The sequence below is a fragment of the Molothrus aeneus genome, unplaced genomic scaffold (genome assembly GCF_037042795.1).
Source record: "Molothrus aeneus isolate 106 unplaced genomic scaffold, BPBGC_Maene_1.0 scaffold_30, whole genome shotgun sequence".
NCBI classification, from domain to species: Eukaryota; Metazoa; Chordata; class Aves; order Passeriformes; family Icteridae; genus Molothrus; species Molothrus aeneus.
Window position 1 is genome coordinate 2,041,736 of NW_027098964.1, and position 24,928 is coordinate 2,066,663.

Below are 24,928 nucleotides of genomic sequence, written 5' to 3' on the forward strand. Positions count from 1 at the left end.
GGTGTCCCCTCCCCCCCAGGTGTCCCCTCCCCCCTGGGATTTGGGGCCACCACCCGGGGGTGACTCAGGAGGGAACTGGGACCGAACTGGGACCGAACTGGATCCAGATGTGGCCGCGGGGGGGGTGGGGGGAGGGGCGGGGCCACATCTGGCGCTGTCCGGAGTGGGGGAGGGGAAGCCCAGGAAGGAAATAGGGGGAGGGGTTACGGGTTTATACTGGTTTGTACTGGTTTACGCTGGTTTATGCTGGTTTATACTGGTTTATACTGGTTTGTACTGGGAGGGGCCCCCCAGATGTGACCGAGGGGATTCTGGGGGGGATTCCCAGAAAATTCCGGAATTTCTGCCCCAAACTCGTCGGGATTTGGGGTTTTTGTTGTTGTTTTTTTGGGGTTTTTTTGGGGGGGTTTTTTGGGGTTTTTGGGGCTGGGGTCACCCCGGGACCCCCCAAAATTCCCGGGGCTGCTCCGGGTTCTCGTCCTGATCAAAGCTTTTGAGGGATTTGAAGGAAAAATTGGGAATTCTGGATGGCATGGGACCCCCCTGGAATGTCCCAAAATCCCCCAAATCCCCCCCAAAAAATCCCCCAAAAAAACTAAAAAAAACCCCCAAATCCACTCCAAAAAATCCCCCCAAATTCTCCCCCCAAAAAACCCCAAAATCCCCCAAATCCTCCCCAAAAAATCCCCCCAAAAATCCCCACAATCCCCGAATAAAACCCAAACCCCCCCCAAAAAAAACGGAAAACCTCAAACCCCCCAGAAATCCCCAAATCCCCCCAAAAACGCAAAAAACCCCCAAATTCCCCAAAAAACCCCAAACCACTCCAAACTCTCGTCCTGTCCCAAACTCTTTATTGGATGGAAAAGCAAAAACTCCCAGAGGGCCCCAAAATCCCGGAATTTCAGCCCAAAAACTCCCGGAATTTCAGCCAAAAATCCTGGGATTCGAGCCCAAAATCCCAGGATTTCAACCCAGATTTTATTTAAAGATCTCCCCCCTCCTGAAGGGCTCCGAAACTTTTCAATTTCCGACCGGAACAAACGGAGTTTTTGCCTGAAATCGCCGGGATTTTGGCCCAAAAGGCCGGGATTTCCTTTGTGGGTTCCGCCCCGGCTGAAAGGCCGCGAGGCCCCGGGAGGTTTTTGCCCAAAACCGCGGGGTTTTGTCCCGTTTTTCACTTGAAGATCTTGCCCTGGTTGAAGGGTTTGCCCACGTGGCTGAAGTCGCCCTCCCACAGGAAATACTCGGCCACCAGCGCCCGGCACTCGGCGCTGCCGGGGTCCAGCTTGCGCCAGGTGTAGGACTCGTAATCCACCTGCCAGTCCGGGCACAGCTGCGAAAACGGGGCGAAAAACAGAGAAATTGGGAGTTTGTTACAAAAAAATGGAAATTATCAGCGAAAAGTGCAAAAAAATCCGATATTCCTAGAGAAAACTGCATGGAAATCGGATATTCCTGGGGGTTTTGGGGGGTAGGACTCGTAATCCACCTGCCAGTCCGGGCACAGCTGGGGGAAAAACCAGGGAAAATGGGAATTATTGACAAAAATCACAATTTTCTGCAAAAAACCCTGATATTCCCAGTGAAAACCCCACTAAAATTGGATATTCCTGGGGGTTTTGGGGGGTAGGACTCGTGATCCACCTGCCAGTCCGGGCACAGCTGCGAAAATGGGGCGAAAAACAGAGAAATTGGGAGTTTGTTACAAAAAAATGGAAATTATCAGCGAAAAGTGCAAAAAAATCCGATATTCCTAGAGAAAACTGCATGGAAATTGGATATTCCTGGGGGTTTTGGGGGGTAGGACTCACGATCCACCTGCCAGTCCGGGCACAGCTGGGGGAAAAACCAGGGAAAATGGGAATTATTGACAAAAATCACAATTTTCTGCAAAAAACCCTGATATTCCCAGTGAAAACCCCACTAAAATTGGATATTCCTGGGGGTTTTGGGGGGTAGGACTCGTGATCCACCTGCCAGTCCGGGCACAGCTGGGAATTGGGGTGAAAAACAGAGAAATTGGGAGTTTTGGGGGTTTTTTTGGGATTTTCTCACCGTGAGGGCAGCTCCTGCCCCCTCCTCACCCAGACCTTGGATTTTGGGCTATTTTGGGGCTATTTTGGGTCATTTCAGTGGGGATTTTTGGGATTTTCTCCCCCTAAACCTCATCCCATGGATTTTTTGAGATTTTTTTGGGGTGAATTTTGGGAATTTTGGGTTTTTTTGGGGATTTTCTCACCGTGAAGGCAGCTCCTGCCCCCTCCTCACCCAGACCTTGGATTTTGGGCTTTTTTGGGCCATTTCAGTGGGGATTTTTGGGATCTTCTCCCCCTAAACCCCATCCCATGGATTTTTTGGGTTGAATTTTGGGATTTTTGGGATTTTCTCACCGTGAAGGCCAGCTCCTGCCCCCTCATCACCCAGACCCCCGAGATGCTGCTGTCGTGGTCCTTGCCAAAGAGCACCACGGAGGCGAAGGCGTTCTTGCGCAGCTTGTCCAGGCGCTGGAACATCCCTGGCACGGGGAAAAATGGGGGAAAACGGGAAAAATGGGGAAAAATGGGGGAAAACGGGAAAAACGGGAACAGTCCGAGGAAAAACGGGAAAAATGGGGGAAAACGGGAAAAACGGGAACAATCCGAGGAAAAACGGGAAAAAATGGGGGAAAGTTCGGGAAAAAATTCAGGAAAAACAGGAAAAAATGGGGAAAAAAATTCGGGAAAAATAGGGGGGAAATGGGGAAAAATGGGGGATTTGGGAAAAATGGGAACAGGCCGAGGAAAAATTCGGGAAAAAATGGGGGAAAACGGGGAAAAAATCGGGAAAAATGGGGAAAATAGGGGAAAATGGGAAAAACGGGAACAGTCCGAAAAAAACAGGAAAAAATGGGGAAAAATTCAGGAGAAAATTCGGGAAAAATGGGAAAAAATTTGGGAGAAATGGGGGAAAATGGGGAAAAACAGGGGAAAATGGGAAAAATGGGAAAATGGGAAAAACGGGAAAAATCAGAGGAAAAACAGGAAAAAATGGGGAAAAATAGAAAAAAAATTCAGGAAAAATTTGGGAAAAATGGGGAAAAATGGGAACAGTCCGAGGAAAAACAGGAAAAAATGGGGAAAAATTCAGGAAAAATGGGGGGAAAATGGGGAAAAACAGGAAAATGGGGAAAATGGGGAAAAAAGGTAAATATGGGAAAAGAACAGGAAAAAATGGGGGAAAATGGGAAAAACGTGGGAAAAGGGGTAAAAATAGGAAAAAAAAAGTAAAAGAGAAAAAAAGGAAAGGGGATGGAAAATTTGAGAGAAAACAGAGGAAAAAAAGAGGAAAAAAGGAGAGAGAAAAGGAAAGGGAGGAAAGAGGGGAAAAGGGAAGGAGAAGAAAGGGAGGGGAAAAGGGCAGGGAGGAAGAGGAGGAAGAGGAAGGTGAGGAAGGCCCAGTCTGGCTCAGCTCCTCGGGGTGGGACAGGACAAGGACAGGGATGGACAGGGGTGGGGATGAGGATGAAGATGATGATGATGATGAGGATGATGAGGATGGTGGCGGTGATGAAGGCCCACCTGTGATGAGGTTGCAGCTCATGAAGGTCTCGGGGTGGGACAGGGCAGGGATGGGAGGGGCAGGGATGGACGGGGATGAGGATGAAGATGAGGATGAAGATGAGGATGAGGATGGTGATGAGGATGAGGATGGTGGCGGTGATGAAGGCCCACCTGTGATGAGGTTGCAGCTCATGAAGGTCTCGGGGTGGGACAGGGCAGAGATGGGAGGGGCAGGGATGGACGGGGACGGGGATGGGGATGAAGATGAAGGATGAGGATGAGGATGAAGATGAGGATGATGATGATGATGATGCTGACGGTGATGAAGGCCCACCTGTGATGAGGTTGCAGCTCATGAAGGTCTGGCTCAGCTCCTCGGGGTACCGGTACTGGCAGTACCACAGGGACCAACCCTCGGGGTCAAAGTGCTCCCAGAAGTGCGGCAGGGCCACGCTCAGCGTGTCCTCGTTGGAGTATTTGCGCTTGAACTCGTCCAGGACAAACGGACTGCGGACAGACAGAGCGACCCCGGTGACCCCTGACCCCGCAGAGTGACCCCTGACCCCGCAGAGTGACCCCTGACCCCCGTGGTGTCCCCGTGTCCCCACGCTCAGCGTGTCCTCGTTGGAGTATTTGCGCTTGAACTCGTCCAGGACAAACGGACTGCGGACAGACAGGGCGACCCCGGTGACCCCTGACCCCGCAGAGGGACCCCCAGGTGTATCTCAGGTGTGTCCCAGGTGTCCCCAGGTGTGTCCCCAGGTGTGTCTCAGCTGTCCCCAGGTGTGTCCCCAATCCCCCCAGGTATCCCCAGGTGTCCCCAGGTGTGTCCCAGGTGTATCTCAGGTGTCCCCAGGTGTGTCCCCACCTCTTGGGCAGGTGTGCAAAGGGGTCCTTGGCCTTGGGTTCCGCTGCCAGGACCTGCTCGCACTCGTCCAGGTGTGTCCCCAGGTGTATCTCAGGTGTCCCCAATCCCCCCAGGTGTGTCCCGGTGTCCCCAGGTGTGTCCCCAGGTGTATCTCAGGTGTCCCCAGGTGTGTCCCCAATCCCCCCAGGTATCCCCAGGTGTGTCCCAGTGTCCCCAGGTGTGTCCCCAGGTGTCCCCAGCTGTGTCCCCACCTCTTGGGCAGGTGAGCAAAGGGGTCCTTGGCCTTGGGCTCGGCTGCCAGGACCTGCTCGCACTCGTCCAGCTCCTCCTCGGGCTGCGGCCGCTTCTCCTCCTTCCGGGGGGGCTTCTCCTTCCTGGGGGGCTCCTTCTCCCCCTTCTCCCCCTTCTCCCCCTTCCTGGGGGGCTCCTTCTCCTTCTCCTTCCGGGCCTGGCTCTCCGCAAACTTCTTGGCTTTTTCACACAAAAAAATCTCGTTATTTTGGGGGTTTTTAGGCAAAAAAACGCACAAAAATTCGCATTTTTTACATGATAAAATCAGATTATTTTGGGGGTTTTTAGGCAAAAAAACCCCCAAAAATTCACATTTTTTACAGAATAAAATCAGATTATTTTGGGGGTTTTTAGGTAAAAAATGCCCAAAAGTTCACATTTTTTACATGATAAAATCAGGTTATTTTGGGGGTTTTTAGGTAAAAAATGCACAAAAGTTCACACTTTTTACATGACAAAATCAGATTATTTTGGGTTTTATTCGGTAAAAATGCCCCCAAATTCACATTTTTTGCGCATTTTTTACCCTAGAAAACGCCTTTTAAACTCTCCTAAAATTCGCATTTTCTGCTCTTTTTTTACCTGGAAAAACAAAGGGCCCCCACGAGTCGCCAGGTGCCCCCCAGGTGTGTGCCCAGGTGTGTTACAGCCCCTGCCAGGTGTGCCCAGGTGTGCCCAGGTGTGTTACACCCCCATAGGTGTGCCCAGGTGTGCCCAGGTGTGTTACACCCCCATAGATGTGCCCAGGTGTGTGCCCAGCTGTGTTACAGTCCCCCAGGTGTGTCCCCAGGTGTGCCCAGGTGTGTGTCCAGGTGTGTTACACCCCCTGCCAGGTGTGCCCAGGTGTGTGCCCAGGTGTGTTACACCCCCCCAGATGTGCCCAGGTGTGTCCCCAGGTGTGTTACACCCCCCCAGATGTGCCCAGGTGCCCCAGGTGTGCCCCCACCATCGAACTGGGCCATCCTCTGGCACAGCTGCCCCTCCCCCAGGTGTGTGCCCAGGTGTGCCCAGGTGTGTGCCCAGGTGTGTTACACCCCCCCAGATGTGCCCAGGTGTGTCCCCAGGTGTGTTACACCCCCCCAGATGTGCCCAGGTGTGTCCCCAGGTGTGTTACAGCCCCCAGGTGTGCCCCAGGTGTGCCCCCACCATCGAACTGGGCCATCCTCTGGCACAGCTGCACCTCCCCCAGCACGGCCTTGAACTGGGGCTGGTTCAGGCAGGTGAGGAACCAGCGCGTGACGTTGCCAAAGGGGCCCCGGAACGCAGGGTCCAGCACCTGGGGAGAGAAAAACGGCCTGAGAACACCTGGGATACACCTGGGATACACCCCAAAAACAGCCTGAGATAGACCTGGGATACACCCCAAAAACAGCCTGAGAACACCTGGGATACACCTGGGATACACCCCAAAAACAGCCTGAGAACACCTGGGATACACCTGAGATACACCCCAAAAACAGCCTGGGATACACCTGGGATACACCTGGGATACACCTGAGATACACCCCAAAAACAGCCTGAGAACACCTGGGATACACCCCAAATACACCCCAAAAACAGCCTGGGATACACCTGGGATACACCTGGGATACACCTGAGATACACCCCAAAAACAGCCTGAGAACACCTGGGATACACCTGAGATACACCCCAAAAACAGCCTGAGATAGACCTGGGATACACCCCAAATACACCCCAAAAACAGCCTGAGAACACCTGGGATACACCTGAGATACACCTGGGATACACCCCAAAAACAGCCTGAGGACACCTGAGATACACCCGATATACACCTGAGAGACACCCCAAATACAGCCTAACTGCACCCTAAATGCAGCCTAAACACACCTGGGACCCCAAACCACACCCTGAGTACACCTGGGACACCCTGAATACACCTGGGATCCCCAAAATCACCTGCAGGACACCCCTAAACCCCTCTGGGGTTCCAAAAAACCTCCCTGGCACTTCTAGAATGCCCCCAAACTGACCCAAACCGACCCCAAATCCCCCAAACTGACCCAAAACCGACCCCAAATCCCCCCAAACTGACCCAAAACCGACCCCAAATCCCCCCAACTGACCCAAAACCGACCCCAAATCCCCCAAACTGACCCAAACCGACCCCAAATCCCCCCAAAATGACCCCAAATCTCCCCGATTTCCCCCAAATCCCCGGGGTACCTGTTTGTAGAGCCAGAGCAGGGCGCAGACCAGGCTGATGTCGGCCAGGCTCACCCTCTGGGAACCCCCCAAAACTGACCCCAAACCCCCAAAACCGACCCCAAACCCCCCCAAACTGACCCCAAACCCCCCCAAAATGACCCCAAATCCCCCCGATTTTCCCCAAATCCCCGGGGTACCTGTTTGTAGAGCCAGAGCAGGGCGCAGACCAGGCTGATGTCGGCCAGGCTCACCCTCTCCCCCACCAGGAAGGTTCTGGTCCTCAGGTGCCCGTCCAGGACCCCCAGCACCTTCCGCACCTCCTCCTTGGCCAGCTCGGTGGCCTGCGGGGGCGGAACCGGGGCACCCCAATTGGGATGGGGGACCCCAAAATGGGGAGAGGAACCCCGAAAATGGGATGGGGGACCTCGAAAATGGGATGGGGGACCCCGAAAATGGGGAGAGGAACCCCGAAAATGGGATGGGGGACCTCAAAAATGGGATGGGGGACCTCGAAAATGGGATGGGGGACCCCGAAAATGGGATGGGGGACCCCAAAATGGGGAGAGGAACCCCGAATTGGGATGGGGGACCCGGAATTGGGATGGGGGGGACCCGAAATTGGGATGGGGGACCCCGAAAATGGGGAGAGGAACCCCGAAAATGGGATGGGGGACCTCAAAAATGGGATGGGGGACCTCGAAAATGGGATGGGGGACCCCGAAAATGGGATGGGGGACCCCAAAATGGGGAGAGGAACCCCGAATTGGGATGGGGGACCCGGAATTGGGATGGGGGGGACCCGAAATTGGGATGGGGGACCCCGAAAATGGGGAGAGGAACCCCGAAAATGGGATGGGGGACCTCAAAAATGGGATGGGGGACCTCGAAAATGGGATGGGGGACCCCGAAAATGGGATGGGGGACCCGGAATTGGGATGGGGGACCCGAAATTGGGATGGGGGACCCGGAATTGGGATGGGGGGAACCCGGAATTGGGATGGGGGGAACCCGAAAATGGGATGGGGGGAGCCCGAAAATGGGGAGAGGAACCCCAAAAATCCCAGAAAAATTCCCAAAAATCCCCAGAAATGCCCCAAAATCCCCGGATGTCCCCAGACCTGTTTGTTGTAGTGCAAGATGCCCAGCGTGGGGAACACCAAAAAAACCCCTCAAAAAATATTTTAAAAGATCGAGAAAAATTGCAAAAATTCCCCAAAATTCCCCAAAATTCCCCAAAATCCCCGGATGTCCCCAGACCTGTTTGTTGTAGTGCAGGATGACCCAATGTGGGGAACGCCCAAAAACCACTCAAAAAATAAATTAAAAAATCGAGAAAAATTGCAAAAATTCCCCCAAAAAATTCCAAGAAAATTCCCAAAGATTCCCCAAAAGCCCCAGACCTGTTTGTTGTAGTGCAGGATGCCCAGCGTGGGGAACACCCAAAAAACCCCTCCAAAAATATTTTAAAAAATCGAGAAAAATTGCAAAAATTCCCCAAAAATCCCAGAAAATTTCCCGAAAAATCCCCAAAAATTCCCAAGGATTCCCCAAAATCCCCGGATGTCCCCAGACCTGTTTGTTGTAGTGCAGGATGCCCAGCGTGGGGAACACCAAAAAACCACTCAAAAAATAACTTAAAAAATCGAGAAAAATTGCAAAAATTCCCCAAAAAAATCCCAGAAAAATTCCCAAAAATCCCCAGAAATGCCCCAAAATCCCCGGCTGTCCCCAGACCTGTTTGTTGTAGTGCAGGATGCCCAGCGTGGGGAACACCCAGGTGCTGGCCGGGGGCACGACGTCGCTGTCGGCGAAGTTCACCCACTGCAGCACGGCAGCCGCGGCCTCGGGGGTGCTGCCCCGCAGCTCCTCCGTGCTCACTGCGCGGGAAAGGGTTAATTCATTAGCCGGGGGGGTCATTAATTAGGGCAGGGACTCGTTAAAGGCCAGCAGGAATCGTTAATGAGCAAAGGGAAATCATTAACCTGGAACAAAGCGAATGAAGTTGGTGCTGCCCAGCAGCTCCTCTGGGTGGGAAAGGGTTAATTCATCAACCAGCAGGGTCATTAATCGCCCAGCATAGGCGTTAATGAGCCACGAGGGTCGCTAATTAGCCAGGGGCTCGTTAATTAGGCGAGACGCACATTAAGGGGTGAAGGAACGGGTTAAGGGACGAGGCGCGATCAAAGCTGTGAATTCACTGAGAAATAAAAAGGCTTAATTAATTAATTAATTAACAGGCAGGGTAATTAATGAGCCAGGGGGGCGTTAATTAGGGGAGGGACTCGTTAGAGGACAGGAGGAGTCATTAATGAGCAGGGGGGGGATGATCGTTAATGAGCTGTCCCTGATTGGTGCTGAGCTGCAGCGCGGGCAGGGAAGGGTTAATCAATTAACGAGCGCCAATCAGGAGCACAAGGGCGGCGCTAATTAGGGCCCAATCAGGCTAATCAATGACCCACCATAGATGGGCAGCACTAATTAGGGCCCAATCAGGCTAATCAATGACCCACCGTAGATGGGCAGCACTAATTAGGGCCCAATCAGGGTAATTAATGACCCACCCTAGACGGGCAGCACTAATTAGGGCCCAATCAGGCTAATCAATGACCCACCGTAGATGGGCAGCGCTAATTAGGGCCCAATCAGGCTAATTAATGACCCACCGTAGTAGGCGATGGGCAGCACTAATTAGGGCCCAATCAGGCTAATTAATGACCCACCGTAGATGGGCAGCACTAATTAGGGCCCAATCAGGCTAATTAATGACCCACCGTAGATGGGCAGCGCTAATTAGGGCCCAATCAGGCTAATTAATGACCCACCGTAGATGGGCAGCACTAATTAGGGCCCAATCAGGCTAATTAATGACCCACCGTAGATGGGCAGCACTAATTAGGGCCCAATCAGGGTAATTAATGACCCACCGTAGATGGGCAGCGCTAATTAGGGCCCAATCAGGCTAATTAATGACCCACCGTAGTAGGCGATGGGCAGCACTAATTAGGGCCCAATCAGGGTAATTAATGACCCACCGTAGTAGGCGATGGCGTTGCTCTCGAAGACGCAGAATCCATCGTCCCCTTCGAAGGCCGGGACCTGCAGGGGAGATTTGGGGTAAAAACCCAAAAAACCCCAAAAAATGAAACCCCAAAAAAACCCCAAAAGTTCAAATTCCCCCGTCAAAAATCACAAATTACCCAAAAGCTTTAAATTCCCACCGCAAAAATCCCAAATTCCCGGCTCAAACCCCCCCAAAAAACTCAAATTCCCACCTAAAAAAATCCCAAATCTCCACCTCAAAACTCCCCCAAAAAACCTCCAATTCTCACCTAAAAAATCCCCAAAACTTTAAATTCTCACCCCAAAAACTTTAAATTCCCTCAAAAATCCCAAATCCCCCGAAAACTCCAAATTCCCTCCCAAAACCCCCCAAAAACCTCAAATTCTCACCTAAAAAAACCCCAAATTTTAAATTCCCACCCCAAAAATCCCAAATCCCCTGACAAACCCAAACACCCCAACCCCAAAAACCTCAAGTTCCCTCCCCAAAGCCCAAATTCCCCAAAGCCCAAATTCTGTTAAAGCCAAACTTCCCAAATTCTGATTTTTGGTTTTTTTTTTTTATTTTTTGGGCGGTTTTGGTCACGATTCCCTTCCCCATCTGGGCCTTCTGGAGGAACTGTGGGGTCCGAACCCCCCAAACCCCAACTTTGAGGATCTCAAGGTGGAACCCCAGACCCCCCAAACCCCAATTTCGGGGTCATTTTTGGGTTTTTTACCTTTCCCAGGGGGAACTTCTTGAGGAACCACAGGGTGTGAACCTCCAATATCCCAAATTCTGTGGAACCCCAAACCCCAAATCCCAAACCCCAAACCCCCTAAACCCCAAACCCCGAACTCCAAACCCCAATTTTGGGGTCATTTTTGGGGTTTTTTACCTTTCCCAGGTGGAATTTCTTGAGGAACTGCAGGGTCTGAACCTCCAATATCCCAAATCCCTCAAACCCCAAACCCCAGACCCCCCAAACCCCCTAAACCCCAAATCCCAAACCTCCTAAACCCCAAACCCCCTAAACCCCAAACCTCCTAAACCCCAAACCCCCTAAACCCCAAACCCCAGACCCCCCAAACCCCCTAAACCCCAAATCCCAAACCTCCTAAACCCCAAACCTCCTAAACCCCAAACCCCGAATCCCAACGCCCAATTTCGGGGTCATTTTGGGGTTTTTTACCCTTCCCAGGTGGAACTTCTTGAGGAACTGCAGGGTCTGAACCTCCAACATCCCAAATCCCTCAAACCCCAAACCCCAAATCCCAAACTCCAGACCCTCCAAACCCCAAACCCCCTAAACCCCGAACCCCAACGCCCAATTTCGGGGTCATTTTGGGGTTTTTTACCTTTCCCAGGGGGAACTTCTTGAGGAACTGGGGGCTGCGGTTGGTGTGGCCGAAGCTGAAGTGCGGCGGCGTGGAGAGCACGCGGAGCCGCGCGCCCGAGTACTGGGCGGCGATCAGGGCCTTGAAGGCTCTCCAGTTCTCGGGGTACGTGTACAGCGTCTGCCAAGGGCCCCCCGAGTGTCACCGGAGCGGCCCCAAAACGGCCCCAAAACCTGGGACACCGGGGGGCCCAGGGGGTCCCGGAGTGGGGACCGAAAATTGGGCCCAGGGTGATCGGGGCGTGAAACCCGCCCGGGTTTTGGGGTACGGGATGTTCAGAGGTTCCCCAAAGTGTCCTCTAAGTGTTCCCAAAATGTCCTTGAAGCATCTCCAAAGTCTCACCAGAGTGTCCCCAAAGTGTCCCCAAAATGTCACCGAAGTGTCCCCAAGGTTTGGGACACCGGGGGGGCACAAGGGGTCCTGAACTGGGGACCCGCAGTGATCGCGGTCTCAAACTGCGACAGATTATGGGGTACAGAATCTCCTGAGGTCCCCCAAAGTGTCACTAAAGTGTCCCTAAAGTGTCCCCAAATGGTCAGCAAAGTGTCCCCAAAGTGTCCCCAAAATCTGGGACACGGGAGCGGCCCAGGGGGTCCCGAATTGGGGACTCGAAGCTGTGGCTGGGGTGTGAAATTCCCCCAGATTTTGGGGTACAGGACGCCCAGAGGGTCCCTAAAGTGTCCCCAAAATTTGGGACACTGGGGTGACACTGAGGGTCCCGATGTGAGGGGGCACAGGGGGATGAGCGCCCTGAATCCCCCGGATTTTGGGGTACCCGGGCAGGATTTGGGAAGAAATTGGGGCAGGGGGTCCCCAAAATGTCCCCAAGGGTGTCCCCGAGGTGTCCCCAAGGGTGACACACCCCCCCCCCCACCCGCACCTCATGAGGGGACACCCCCAGACCCCCCCCGGGCCCGGCTCCCCTCAGGGCCGCACCCCCCCCGCTCCCTTCCCGCCGCCATCCGCGCCCCCCGCAGCATCCCCGCGGCTCCGGAGCGGCCGGGCCTCATCCCCGCCGTCCCGCGGCTCTCCCGGTGGCGGAGGGGAGGCTGCGGGGCGGCGGGGGAACGAGGATGGCGGCGGATGGCGGCGGCGGCCGCACTCACCCCGGACACCGCCATCTTGGAGAGCGCGCAGAGAAGGCCGGGCCGCGGCCGCAAAGCGCGGAAGGGGCGCGGGGGGACAGCGCGACAGCGGCGCGCGCCGACGCAAAGCGCGGTTGCCGTGGAAACGGGGGGTGCGCTTAAAGGGGCGATGCCGCCTTAAAGCGGCAATGACGCGGTGGGGCCCGCTCCGAGGTAAAGACCCCTCCCCAAATTCCCGGACCCCCCCCAAAAAGAAGAGAAAAAGGCGGAAAAAGGGTGAAAAAACCTTTAATTTGGAATGTGGAGGGGAAAGGCGGAGCCCCCCCAGCTCTGGGGGTGGCCCTGCCACCAGAACCCCCCAAAATTTGGGGGGGCACGAATTGGGGAGGGGTCGCGGCTGCTGCTGGGGCTCAGCTGACGAGGCCTGGGGGGAGAAGGGAAAGGGGTGAGGGACCCCCAATCCCCCTGCCCCAAATTCCCCTGGGGGTACCCCCAGCCCCAAAATTCACCCTGGGACCTCCCAAAATCCCCCAGGACCCCCAAAATTCCCCCCGGGACCCCCAAAATTCCCCCCGAGACCCCAAAAGCGCCCCGGGACCCCCAGAACTCACCCAGGTAATCATCCATCAAGGAGCCGATGGCAAACTGGGGGGAGGAGGGAAGAATTTCAGGATTTCCCCCAAAATTTGTGGTTTTCCCCCAGATTTTAGAATTTCCCTCCAAATTTTGGGATTTCCCTCCACTTTTTGGAATTTCCTCTGAAATCCCAAAATTTCCTCCCCAAGGCCCAGAATTTGCTCCCCAAATTTTGTGATTTCCTCCCCAATTTTGGGAACTTCCCCCCAATTTTAGGATTTCCCTGGAAACCCCAGAATTCCCCCCAGATTTTCAGGATTTCCCCCCCACATCCCAAAATTTCCTCCCCCAATTTCACTATTTTCCCCCAATTTGGGATTTTCCTCCCAAATCTTGGGATATTCCCCCCCAGATTTCAGGATTTACCCCCCCCCCCATGATTTTGGATTGTTTTTTTTTTTTTTTTCCCAGATTTTCAGGATTTCCCCCCCAATTTTGGGATTTTTCCCCCCAATTTGGGGTCCCCCCCCCCCCACTGACGATGTCGTTCTTGTCCACCCGGGTCCCCACGATCTTCAGCCGGATCTCATCGTCCTGCTGGATCACGATGTCCTGGGGGGGACACACGGACGGACAGACGGACATTGGGGACCCCCTGGGACCCCCTAAACCCCCCCAAACCCCTCAGGACCCCCCCAAACCCTTCAGGGTCCCCCCAAACCCCTCAGGACCCCCCCAAACCCCTCAGGACCCCCCAAACCCTTCAGGACCCCCCTAAACCCCTCAGGGTCCCCCCAAACCCTTCAGGGTCCCCCCAAACCCCTCAAGGTCCCCCCAAGCCCCCCAGGACCCTGCTGGATCACGATATCCTGGGGGGGACAGACGGATGGACAGACGGACATTGGGGACCCCCTGGGACCCCCCCCAGGACCACCCTGACCCCTCAGAACCCCCCCAGGACCCTCCCCAAAACCCCCAAGACCCACCCAGGACCCTCACGATCCCCCCAGGACCCCCCCAAATCCCCCAGAATTCTCCAGACCCCCCCAAAACCCCTCAGAACCCCCCCAGGACCCTCCCCAGCCCCCCCAGGCCCCCCCCTCACCTCGTCCACGGTTTTGTAGCAGGGGGGGTTGGAGTTGGGGTCGAATTCCATCTCGGAGGGGATGGACTGGGGGGGATGGGGGGGTCAGGGGGCTCCGGGGGGGCCCCAGGGGGTCCCCGAAGGGATCCTGGGGCAGATTTGGGAAATTCGAGGGTCCCCAAGGGGGTTTTGGGGGCAGATTTGGGAAATTCGAGGTCCCCAAAGGGGTTTTGGGGGCAGATTTGGGAAATTCGAGGTCCCCAAAGGGGTTTTGGGGGCAGATTTGGGAAATTCGAGGTCCCCAAAGGGGTTTTGGGGGCAGATTTGGGAAATTCGAGGTCCCCAAAGGGGTTTTGGGGGCAGATTTGGGGACCCTCAGGGAAATCTGGGGGGAAATGGAGGGGGGGGGGGTTTGGGGTCCCTTCCCCCCCCCTCAGTGACACTTTTGGGGTAGCCCCTCCCCCTTTTTGGGGTGTCCCCTCCTCCTTTTTGGGGTTCCCCCCCCCTCATTTGCGTGGCCTCTCCCTGGTTTTGGGTCCCCCCTCCCCCTTTTTTGCATGACCCCTCCCCTTTTTTTGTTTCCCCCTCCCCTTTTTGGGTGACCCCTCCCCTTTTTTGTGAGTCCCCGCCCCCTTTTGTGTGTCCCCGCCCCCCTCACGTGGCGGGAGATGAAGCAGGACATCGGCCCGATCTCGGTGAACAGCCCGACCTGGGGAAATGGGGGGAAAAGGGTAGAAATGGGGAAAAATGGACAAAAATGGGGAAAAACGGGATAAAAATGGGGAAAATACGGCAAAAGGAGGAAAAATGGGTCAGAAACGGGGCAAAAAGGGACATAAATGGGAGAAATGGGGAAAAATGGGAAAAGAGGGATAGAAGTGGACGAGAAAGGCACAGAAATGGGAAAAGAGAATAAAAATGGGGAAAAAGGCACAGAAATGGGAAAAAAGGGAAAGAAATGGGAAAAAAAGGATAAAAATGGGGCAAAAGGGACAGAAATGGGAAAAAAGGGACAGAAATGGGAAAAAAGGGACAAAAATGAGGGAGAAATGGGGTAAAAATGGGGGAGAAATGGGGTAAAATGGGGTAAAAGGAACAGAAATGGGAAAAAAGGGGCAAAAGGGACAGAAATGGGAAAAAAAGGATAAAAATGGGAAAAAAGGGACAGAAATGGGAAAAATGGGACAAAAAGGGGCCCCTGGCCGACTCCTGACCCCCCGGGTGACCCCTGGACCCTCCCAGGTGGTTCCAAACCGTCCCCGTGTCCCCCTGGGTGACCCCAAACCCCCCCAGGACCCCCCCCAGGTGACCCCTGGGTGACCCCAGTGTGACCCCTGACCTTGTTGACCTGGGTGACCACGGCGTCCACGACCTCGCCCTTGAAGGGCCGGAACACGATGGCCTTGTAGCGGACGGGGTAGAGGACAAAGCCCCGGCCCGGCTGGATCACCCCGGCCCCGATGTTGTCGATGGTGGTGACGGCAATGACAAACCCGTACCTGAAACGGAATTATTGGGGTTTCTTGGGGTTTTATTGGGTGTTATTGGGGTTTATTGGGGCTTTATTGGGGTTTTATTGGGGTTTATTGGGGCTCCCTTGTAGCGGACGGGGTACAGGACAAAGCCCCGGCCCGGCTGGATCACCCCGGCCCCGATGTTGTCGATGGTGGTCACTGCTATAACGAACCCGTACCTGAAATAAAGGATTTGGGGTTCTATTTGGGTTATTTATGGGATTTTTTAGGGTTTTTATAGGATTTATTTGGGTTTATTGGGGTTCGGATCACCCCGGCCCCGATGTTATCGATGGTGGTGACAGCAATGACAAACCCGTACCTGAAATAGGATTTATATTAGATTTATTGGGATTTATAAGGGATTTACGGGGGTTTTATTGGGAATTATTGGGGTTTATTGGTGTTTATTTGGATTAGTTTGGGTTTATTGGGATTTATAGCAATTTATTGGGGTTTGCTTGGGGTTCATTGGGGTTTATTGAGGTTCATTGGGGTTTATTGGGATTTATATTAAATTTATTGGAGTTTACTGGGGCATTGGGGTGACCCAGAGGCATCTCAGCAGAATTTGGGGGGATTTGGGGGATTTTAGGGTGGATTTGGTGGTTCCCGGGTTTTTTGGGGGCCGTTTTTGGGGATTTTTGGGATTCCCGGAATACCGGGAGTTCCCCGGGGGATCCCGGGGATGTCCCAGGGAGCGATTTTGGGTTTTCCGCGGTTGTTTTTGAGATTTTCGTGCCGTTCCGGTTCCCCCCGGTTCCCTCCCGGTTCACCCCGGTCCCCGCGCTCACTTCCCGGTGCAGGTCCCCTCCACCTCGGTGAAGAGTTTCTGTTTGACGGTGTTGAGCAGGTTGGGCCCGAAGTACCGGGGGTGCAGGAGGATCTCGTGCTCCAGGGAGATCTGGGGGCACCGGGAGGCACCGGAAGTTACCGGGAGGCACCGGAAGTTACCGGGAGCGCTCCGGGAGGGCCCCCAAGGGCGGGAACGCCCCCGGGACCCCCCTCGGTGTGACACGTGACCTCCCGGTGCCGCACGTGACCCCCGGTGCCGCTCACGTGGTAAAACATCCTCGGGCCGCCGCCGCTTCCGCCAACGCTTCTGCTTCCGCCGGAAGTGACGCGTCTCGCCAGCGAGCGCGGCGCTGATTGGTCGCTAAGTCGCAAAGCCCCGCCCACCAAGCTGAGAGCGGCGCTCAGGGAAGGGGCGGGGTTACGGCCCGACAGAGGGCGGTGATTGGTCGGTTATGAGGGACGGGCGGGGACAGGAGGGTGATTGACAGGCCGGGGACCAGGCGGGCCCCGGGAGCCCCAAAGAACCCCAGGGACCCCCGGGACCTCCCAAAGGTCCTCCAGGGCCTCCCGGACACCCCCAGACCCTCCCAAGACGCCCCAAAACACTCAGGGACCCTCTCGAGACCCCCCAAAACCCTCAAGGAGCTTCCAGACACCTGCAGTTCCTCCTGGGACCCCACCAAACCCCCCTCAAGACACCCATAGGGACCTCCCAGCCCCTCCTGAGACCCCCAAAACATCCCAGGACCCTCCCAAGACCCCCCAAATCAGCCCTGAGACCCCCCAAACCCCCTCCAGGATCTCTGGGACGCCCCCAGACCCTCCTGAGCCCCCCAAACCTTTCCCCAAACCCTCTCCCAACCCATCCAGGCAGCCCCAAGGACCTCCCAGACCGTCATGAGACCCCCCAAAACTCCCCCAAACCCCCTCCAGAACCCCCCCAAACACCCCCAGCCCCTCCCAAACTCCCCTTGGGACCCCCACACTCCAGACCCTTCTCTCTTTCCTTTCCTTTTATTACAAATCCGTCTCCCCACCCCAAACCCCCCCAAAGCCCCGAATGCCGCTCTTTGCCCGCGCTCAGGGGTAGAACCTGGCGGCCAGCAGCCCCAGCCGGTGGATGTTCCTGTGCAGCACGGCGTGCAGCACCGCCAGGTGCTTGCTGACGTCCCCGTCCCGCCCGAAGTCCCTGCGGAACACGCCCAGCTCGGGCTGGAAGGTGAATTTCTGGGGCAGGGGGCTGTTCTCGCGCAGGTAGCCCCAGACGCTGAGCAGCAGCAGGTGCACCTCGAAGGGCGCCAGCTCGGGGAACAGCTCGTGCATGTTGCCCAGCACGGGCGGCAGCAGGGAGCCCTCGGCCAGCAGCGCCACCAGCGCGCACGACGCCCGCAGGTGCCAGGGCGAGGCGCCCGTGCTGGGCTCCCTGCAGGCGTCCCAGTGCGCCACCAGCCCGGCCAGGAGCCCGCGCAGCAGCACGGAGCAGTAGCACAGGGCGGGGTGCCCGCCGGCCACGAGCCGCAGCAGCGGGAACAGCAGCGGGTGCTGCCGGAAGCGCCGCAGGATGCGCAGGTCCCGCTCCACCGTGGCCCGGGCCAGCTCCTCGGGCGGCCAGGCCAGCTCGGCGCCGGCGGCCTCGGGGCACACGGCCTCCACCAGCGCCGCCGCCACCGCCTTGGCGGCCTCGGCGGGGCCGGAGCCGCGGCAGCAGCGCAGCAGGAGGCTCAGGAAGGTCTGCGTGTTGCGGTTCAGCTCCTCGGGGCCGCGCCGGCCCGGCCCGGGGGGCGGCTTGAGCCCGCGGCCGATGACGCCGGCGTGGAACACGGACCAGACGCCGCCCGCCGTGGTGAGGCCGGCGGTGAAGCGCTGGTTGGTGTCCAGCAGCGACACCGGCGGCGGCGTGGGGGCGGCCGCGGCCTCGGGGCCCGGCGGGTCGGCGCTGCCCCCGAACAGCTCCGCGTTGCGCCCGCCCAGCGCGCCCTCCACCAGCTGCGCCAGCACGGCCTTGGCGGCCGCGGGGCTGACGGCGCTGAGCCGCGCCAGCAGCCGCACGCCCGGCGCCTGCGCGGCCGCGTCGCCCCGGCGCAGCCCCGCGAAGAAGCCGCGCACGGCGGCGCGCACGGCGGGCAGGAGGTGGGCGGGGGGCAGCGCCCGGGGCAGCGGGCACGCCGCCAGCAGCCGGCACGCCGCCTCCGCCACCTCGGCGCGCGGGTGCAGCAGCAGCTGCGCCAGGTCCGGCAGGTGCCGCGCCAGCGCCGCGCCCAGCGCCGCGTCCCCGGCGTCGCCGTCGTCGCCGCGCGGCTGCAGCAGCAGCAGGGAGAGGTTGCGCAGGAGCTGCGCCAGCTGCGGCTCGGGCAGGCGGCCGGCGTGGATCTGCGCCACGGCGGCGGCCACGGCGGCGGGCAGCGGGTCGGGCAGCACCGCCCGCAGCCCCGCGTGCAGCTGCGGCGCCAGCGCCAGCTCCTCGGGCGTGCGCGCCAGCGCCAGCAGGTAGAACAGGGCCTCGGCGGCGCCGTGCGGGGCCGAGTGCACGGCCAGCAGCGCCAGCAGCTGGTGCTGCCACAGGCAGCGGCGCCGCTCCAGGCGCAGCGTGTCCTGGCACAGCTCCCGCACGTGCGGCCGCAGCGCCTCCAGGAACGGCACCGGGCGCGCCGGGCACTCGGCCAGGCTGCCGGAGCTCCGCGCGTGCACCAGCTTCTGCAGGTGCAGCAGCAGCAGCTGCAGCAGGCGCTCGCAGGCCTCGCGGACGCCCTCGTGCAGCGCCGGGCCCGGCGCCGTGATCACCGAGGCGGGGGCGGCCGTGGCCAGCAGGAAGCGCAGCGTGCGCAGCGCCCCCGCGGAGGTGTGGCACAGCAGGTGAACCACCACGCCCACCACGCCCTCCAGCTCGTCCCTGGGCACCGAGGAGAAGTGCTGGTGCAGCTGGTTGAGCACGGGGGGCTTGAGGGAGTCCACCAGCTCCGGGGACACGGCGGCCAGCAGCGCCGGGGACATCAGCGCCAGCTGCAGCAGGAAGGGCACCGTGGCCTTGTGGTGCTCCCGGGGCGAGCCCAGGCTCTCGTGGAACATCCTCAGCAGCTCCTGCTTGATGCTGCCGGCGTGGCGCGAGGCCAGGTGGCCCAGGATCCCCACCACCGAGGCGATCTTGGGGACGCGCTTGTCGCCCGCCGTCCCCGCCGCCTCGGCGCCTCCGTGGGCGCAGAAATCCTTGAGGCCGCAGGAGAGGACGCGGCTGATGATGGTGCCGGGGAAGGAGGAGCCCACGTGCGCCACCACCCAGTCGAAGTGCGGCGAGTGCTGCACCGAGGTGTCCAGCAGCGCGTCCACGCAGGCGTCGGGGCAGCTGCCCACCATGGCGGCCAGGCACTGGCTGTAGATGTCCAGCAGGGCCCGCGTGGCCGGGCAGGCCATCCACAGCTGCAGCAGCTCGTTCAGGCTGGCGGCGGGAGGCACCCCGGGCCTGTTGGCGTACTTGCTGCTCAGCTGCCCCATCAGCTCGCTGGCCCACGCGGCCACGCCGGGCGCCCACGCCCGCGGGTTGGCGGCCACCAGCTCGGCCAGCGCCCTCCGCGCCTCCTGCAGCACCTCGGAGCCGGGCGTGGCCTTGGGGGCGGGCCCGGGGGCGGGGCTCTCGCGCTGCAGCAGGTGCTGGCACACCTGGTCGTCGAAGAGGCCCCGCAGGTGCTGCAGGGCGGCGTGGCGGGCGGGGGGGAGGCAGCGCAGCAGGCGCAGGGCGCAGCGGGCGTGGGCAGGGGGGGACAGCGGCGTGCCCTGCACGGGGTCCAGCCCGCTCAGGAACGCCTTCACCTCCTGGGACAGCTCCTGCGCGCTGTGGGAGGGAGAAAATGGGGTTAGGATGGGGGAAAATGGGGTAAAACTGGATTAAAATGGGACAGGGGAGTGCCCTGCACCGGGTCCAGCCCGCTCAGGAACGCCTTCACCTCCTGGGACAGCTCCTGCGCGCTGTGGGAGGGAGAAAATGGGGTTAGGATGGGGGAAAATGGGGTAAAACTGGATTAAAATGGGACAGGGGAGTGCCCTGCACCGGGTCCAGCCCGCTCAGGAACGCCTTCACCTCCTGCGACAGCTCCTGCGCGCTGTGGGAGGGAGAAAATGGGGTTAGGATGGGGGAAAATGGGATTAAAACGGGATTAAAATGGGGTGAAATTGATTAAAATCTGGGGAAAATGGAGTTAAACGGGATTAAAATGGGGTAAAAATCGGGTAAAATGGGGGTAAAGGGACACGGGGGTGCCCTGCACTGGGCTTCACCTCCTGGGACAGCTCCTGGGCGTAAGGGAGGGAGAAAATGGGTTAAAATGGGGGTAAAATGGGTTAAAACTGGTTTAAAGGGGGGTTAAAATTGGGTAAAAATGGGTTAAAGAAGGTTACAGAGGAGGTGAAAGGGGAGCATGGGGTTGGAGGGGGTTAAGAAGCGATTAAATAAAAGTTCAAATGGATTAGAAAAGGTTAAACAGGGTTTAAAAGGATGAAATAGAGGGTAAAAAGGGTTAAAAAGGTTTAAAACTGCTTAAAAACAGGATTAAAAAAAGGAAGGGGGTCGCTGAGGGGGGGTCGGGCGCAGCTCCGGGGGTCGCCGCTCCCACCCCCAGGGAGTTCCGGGGGTTCTCCCCTCCCACCCCCGGTACCCCCAGGGCTCCCCCGGTACCTGAGCGGCGGCCGGGGGGGGCTGGCGGCACCGGGGGGGTCGCAGAGCGCCATGATGGCGGCGGCGGCCGGGCCGGGCGGCTGCGCATGCGGCTGAAAGCGTCCGGCACCGGAAGTGCCCCACCCGCCCCCGCGGCTGAGCGCTATGGTTCCGCCCCTCTCGCGGTGTCACCGTGAAAAGGGTCCCCCCCTGGGGGTGGCGCCGCCCCTCCCCCACCCCGAGGGGGGCACCTTTCCTCCCCCACCAAGGACAAAAACGGGGACAGAGAATGAGAAGAGATCCCTTTATTTGGGATACTGGGGGGACTGGGGACACTGGGACGGGGATTTGAGACACTGGGGGACACTGGGAGGGGTTGGGGACCGTGAGTGGGAGGGACTGGGAGACACTGGGAAAGGCCAGGGGATATTGGGAGAGACTGGGAGGGGCTGGGAATGGACTGGGAGCAGACTGCGGATACTGGGAGGGACTGGGGGACACTGGGACAGGGACTGGAGCAGGGATTTGAGGCTCTGGGAGGGACTGGGGATAATGGGAAAGGGATTTGGGGCACTGGGAGAGACTGGGAGGGACTGGGAGCGAGGCCTGGGGCACTGGTGCCAAACTGGGGCCGTTGCAGAAGGACTGGGGACACCGGTGACAAACAGGTGGCCCCATCATGGACACGGAGGGGGCATCGGGGAAGGTTCCAGCGTGGTGAACCGGCGGCACTGGGATGGCCCCGGGGCTGGCACGCGCCGGCCCCGCGCTCACTCCGCCGCCGCCTCCGCCATCTCCACGTCGCCGTTCCCCGTCCCCGCATCCTCCCGCGGCCTCTTCGCCTCGGTCACTGCCGCCTTCAGCGCTGGGGACACCGGGAGGGGCTCAGAGCTCCGGTGCCGCCCCCGGTGTCCCCCGGAGTCCCCCGGTATCCCCTGCCCGCTCACCCCGCAGCCGCTTCAGCTCCTTCCGCAGCCGCTTCCCCCACACCGGGGCCGGAACCGCGGGCACCGAATGCGACCTGGAGCGGAGAGAGCACCGGAACCCCGCCTCGGTTACCGGGAGAGCACCAGGATAGCACCGGGAGGGGACGGGGGGGGCGCTCACCGCCGCTTCTGCCGCCGGCCCCGCGCCCGCTCCCGCCGCCGCTTGAAGAGCTTCTTACGCAGCTCCTATGGGGAACAACGGCGTCACCGGGGGGGTCCCGCCGTTACCGGAGACCCCTCACTGTAGCGGTTACCGGGAGTCCCGGTGAGGATAGGGATTCCCGCCCTCCCCCTGGGCTGTTCCTCCCGCCAGGCTCCTCCTGAAGCCGCCCCGGTGTCCCGGGAGCCCTCCCGGTGCCTCCCGGTGCCCTCTCGGTGTTCCCAGTCACCGTTCGGGGCCGGTTGATTTTCCCTCCGATCCCCATCGTGCAACTTCCGGTCCGGCACCACTTCCGGTCCGACTGCACTTCCGGTCACTAAACCCCGCCCCGTTTTTCCCTCCCCGTGGGGAGCGAACTCTGATTGGCTGTGGTGGTGAGAGCCCCGCCCATATTAAAATCACTTTTAGGCCACCGCCCCTTTTTTTTAGTTCGTTTTCATTGGTTGGCGGGCGCGCGCCGGCGCCGTTGATTTGTGGGATTCTCTGAGGCCCCGCCCACGCGCGCGCTATATAAAATGGCCGCCTCCCCTCAGAGCGTTCTTTAGGCGCTGGGTGAGCAACGGGCTCGGTCGGATTTTTGGGTTGGTTTTGATTTTAAACTGGGCGCGAGCCTCCCCGGGAAAATCCTCTCGTTCTTGGCGGCCCCGGCGTTGCCGTGCCGGGCTCCGTGATGTGCGGAGGGAAAGTAGCGACCGGCGCGATGTCTTCGGTGCCGGCGGTGGCGTCCGCCGGTCCCACCCTCACACGCCGGGATAAGGCCCCGGGCGCGGCTCTCCTGTGAGCTCCGGAGCGCTCGGGCCGCCACTTCACTGCCATTTTCTCTTCTGCAGGGCTCGCTGAAGGACCAAGAAAGCCACGGGACTTCGCCAGCGGCGGATGGGTTATTTTGTACTTTAAATTGTTAATAAAGAAAAGCCCAGAACCGCTTTAGTCTCTTGTCTTCTTTCGCGTCCCGGGGTGAGGGCGTGGGTCTCGCGTTCTTTTCCCGGCGCTGGAGCCACTCCGTGACCCTGATCCCGACGGTACAGGGGCGATTCGGCCGTAAAGGAGGGACGACTCCAGTTTCTCCCAGCCGCCATCTCTATGATGCCCGTGTGGCGGAGCTGATTTTCGGTCCTCCTAGCCGCCATCTCTATGGTTTCAAGGTGGCGCCTCGGATTTCCGGTCCTTCTAGCCGCCGTCTCTATGGTTTCAAGGTGGCGCAGTGGATTTCCGGTCCTCCCAGCCGCCGTCTCTATGCCCTGGGCGGGCCAGAGCGGCGCCGGAAGTGCCGGGGAGACGGCGATGGCGCTGGACCGGCGGTGGCCACTGGCGCTCGCCCGCGGCGCCGTCCCGGTGGCGCTGGGGCTGCTGCTGTGGGTGGCGATCGCGGGCGGCGAGCAAGAGCGGCAGCAGACGCTGAAGGTACGGGGGGAAGTGGGCGACGGGGACGCCTCGGGGACCGGAACCGGCGGTGACCCCTCCGCGGTGTTCCCGGTTCGGCAGGGCCAGCCCGGCGGGGACGCCGCGAGTTTAGCGCAGCGGCGGCGCCACAATGAGCTGATCATGGCGGCGCTGCGCGAGGCGGCCGAGACCGACGACAACGTGGCGCACCGGGCGGTGCCGTGGCGCAAGTGACGTCAGCACCGGGAGCATTCTCACCCTCCGTTTCCCGGTGTCCCGCCCTTTCCCCCGGAACCATCAAGGCTGCGCGCGGTTGCGCACGGAACTTTTTTTTTTTTTTGCGCGGTCGCACCCGGAGTGCTATAAATGACGGACACTTCCGGCGTCTCTTCCGGTTCGGCCATGTCGCGACCGCGGGGCGCGGAGGCCGCGCCGGAGGCGGCGCCGGTACCGGGGCCCGGTCCGGGCTCGCCGAGGCCGCTGTTCGGCGGCTGCTGGAGCTGCCGCCTGCTGAGCGGCGCGGGGCTGCTCATGGCCGCCGTCTGGGTGTACCAGGGGCCGCGGAACGCCATGAAAAAGGGGATCGCGCCCTCCATGGGCGCCATCGCCCAGATGACCTTCGCCGCCGGTGAGGGGCGGGGCGGAAACCGGGGGGGACGGGGAGCGATGGGAGGGGGCGGGAACCGATGGGAGGGGGCGCGGTCTGAGTGTTGGCGGGAAAATGGGGAGGGTTTCCATGGAAACGAGGGCGGGGCGGTGTGAGGGTGGCCCCGGGATGGACCCAAAAATTCCTCAAATTCTTCCCAAAATCTCGGGGGTTGGGGAGGGGGAGGAGGTGGAGTTCCCATGGGTGGGGGAGGGACCCCAGGTGTACCCAGATGTGCTTTGGTGACCCCAGGGATCCCCAGGTGTGCCCAATGACCCTCAAATACTCCCGGGTGTCCCCCGAGGTGTGCCCAGGTGACCCCAGGTACCCCCAGTGTGACCCCCAGGTGTCCCCATTGTCCCCCAGGGTGACCCCGGCTATGCCCAGGTGCCCCCAGGTGACCCCCAGGTGTCCCCCCTGTCCCCCAGGTCTGGCCAGCTGGGCCATCGTCATCCTCGCCGACCCCGTGGGACGCTGGCAGCGCCGCGAGCCCTGAGGGGACCCCAAAAACGGCACCGGGACCCCAAAAACGGCACCGGGACTCCAAAAACTGCTCTGAGGACCCCAAAAACAACGAGGGGACCCCAAGAAAGGCACCGGGACCCCCAAACTGGTCAGGGGACCCCAAAAACACCCGGGGGGCTCCAAAGCTGCTCTGGAGACCCCAAAAACCCCGGGGGGGTTCCAATAAATGACCAGGACCCCCGAAGCTGCTCTGGGGAGGGGGCGCAGGACAGGACAAACTTGAGC

At 59.2% G+C, this 24,928-nt stretch overlaps 6 protein-coding genes, 1 long non-coding RNA gene and 1 other non-coding gene across 10 annotated transcripts; 4 read left to right on the forward strand and 4 right to left on the reverse strand.

The window, feature by feature from the left end:
* Positions 1–837: 837 nt before the first annotated feature.
* On the reverse strand, positions 838–12,488 carry EEF1G (eukaryotic translation elongation factor 1 gamma). 3 transcript variants are annotated; one of them, XM_066570682.1, is made up of 10 exons: positions 12,411–12,488; positions 11,266–11,424; positions 9,900–9,963; positions 8,602–8,744; positions 7,065–7,208; positions 5,848–5,977; positions 4,662–4,881; positions 3,877–4,049; positions 2,394–2,518; positions 838–1,336 (listed from the first exon to the last, which is right to left on the reverse strand). In XM_066570682.1, the coding sequence occupies exons 1-10, from the start codon at positions 12,423–12,425 to the stop codon at positions 1,178–1,180; spliced, it is 1,332 nt and encodes a 443-aa protein (XP_066426779.1). In that variant the 5' UTR covers positions 12,426–12,488; the 3' UTR covers positions 838–1,177. The 3 variants fall into 3 exon arrangements, with proteins under 3 accessions (XP_066426779.1, XP_066426781.1, XP_066426780.1); XM_066570684.1 differs by lacking the exon at positions 838–1,336 and adding an exon at positions 1,343–1,510; XM_066570683.1 differs by lacking the exon at positions 838–1,336 and adding an exon at positions 1,517–1,994.
* A 173-nt stretch (positions 12,489–12,661) lies between these two features.
* On the reverse strand, positions 12,662–16,697 carry POLR2G (RNA polymerase II subunit G). The gene is made up of 8 exons (XM_066570751.1): positions 16,623–16,697; positions 16,358–16,467; positions 15,389–15,548; positions 14,708–14,758; positions 14,071–14,136; positions 13,506–13,577; positions 13,001–13,034; positions 12,662–12,813 (listed from the first exon to the last, which is right to left on the reverse strand). Exons 1-8 carry the CDS (start codon positions 16,632–16,634, stop codon positions 12,800–12,802), a joined length of 519 nt encoding a protein of 172 aa, XP_066426848.1. The 5' UTR covers positions 16,635–16,697; the 3' UTR covers positions 12,662–12,799.
* Positions 16,698–17,375: 678 nt separating this feature from the next.
* On the reverse strand, positions 17,376–21,112 carry INTS5 (integrator complex subunit 5). The gene is given in 3 exon segments (XM_066570859.1): positions 17,376–20,184; positions 21,025–21,046; positions 21,049–21,112. Coding segments are annotated over 3 exon segments (2,832 nt in total). The 3' UTR covers positions 17,376–17,438.
* Positions 21,113–21,293: 181 nt separating this feature from the next.
* Positions 21,294–22,445, reverse strand: CUNH11orf98 (chromosome unknown C11orf98 homolog). The gene is made up of 4 exons (XM_066570773.1): positions 22,379–22,445; positions 22,111–22,175; positions 21,951–22,024; positions 21,294–21,868 (listed from the first exon to the last, which is right to left on the reverse strand). The coding sequence occupies exons 1-4, from the start codon at positions 22,412–22,414 to the stop codon at positions 21,774–21,776; spliced, it is 270 nt and encodes an 89-aa protein (XP_066426870.1). The 5' UTR covers positions 22,415–22,445; the 3' UTR covers positions 21,294–21,773.
* A 203-nt stretch (positions 22,446–22,648) lies between these two features.
* LOC136570283 (uncharacterized) lies at positions 22,649–23,075 on the forward strand. Its single transcript, XR_010785524.1, has 2 exons — positions 22,649–22,730; positions 22,980–23,075. It is a non-coding gene; the product is annotated as an uncharacterized lncRNA (long non-coding RNA).
* Positions 22,775–22,907, forward strand: LOC136570364 (small nucleolar RNA SNORA57). The gene has a single exon (XR_010785533.1). It is a non-coding gene; the product is annotated as a small nucleolar RNA SNORA57 (small nucleolar RNA).
* A 350-nt stretch (positions 23,076–23,425) lies between the features above and the next one.
* On the forward strand, positions 23,426–23,919 carry UQCC3 (ubiquinol-cytochrome c reductase complex assembly factor 3). The gene is made up of 2 exons (XM_066570775.1): positions 23,426–23,553; positions 23,635–23,919. Exons 1-2 carry the CDS (start codon positions 23,434–23,436, stop codon positions 23,764–23,766), a joined length of 252 nt encoding a protein of 83 aa, XP_066426872.1. The 5' UTR covers positions 23,426–23,433; the 3' UTR covers positions 23,767–23,919.
* Positions 23,909–24,926, forward strand: DMAC1 (distal membrane arm assembly component 1). The gene is made up of 2 exons (XM_066570769.1): positions 23,909–24,160; positions 24,607–24,926. Exons 1-2 carry the CDS (start codon positions 23,935–23,937, stop codon positions 24,672–24,674), a joined length of 294 nt encoding a protein of 97 aa, XP_066426866.1. The 5' UTR covers positions 23,909–23,934; the 3' UTR covers positions 24,675–24,926.
* Positions 24,927–24,928: the final 2 nt, after the last annotated feature.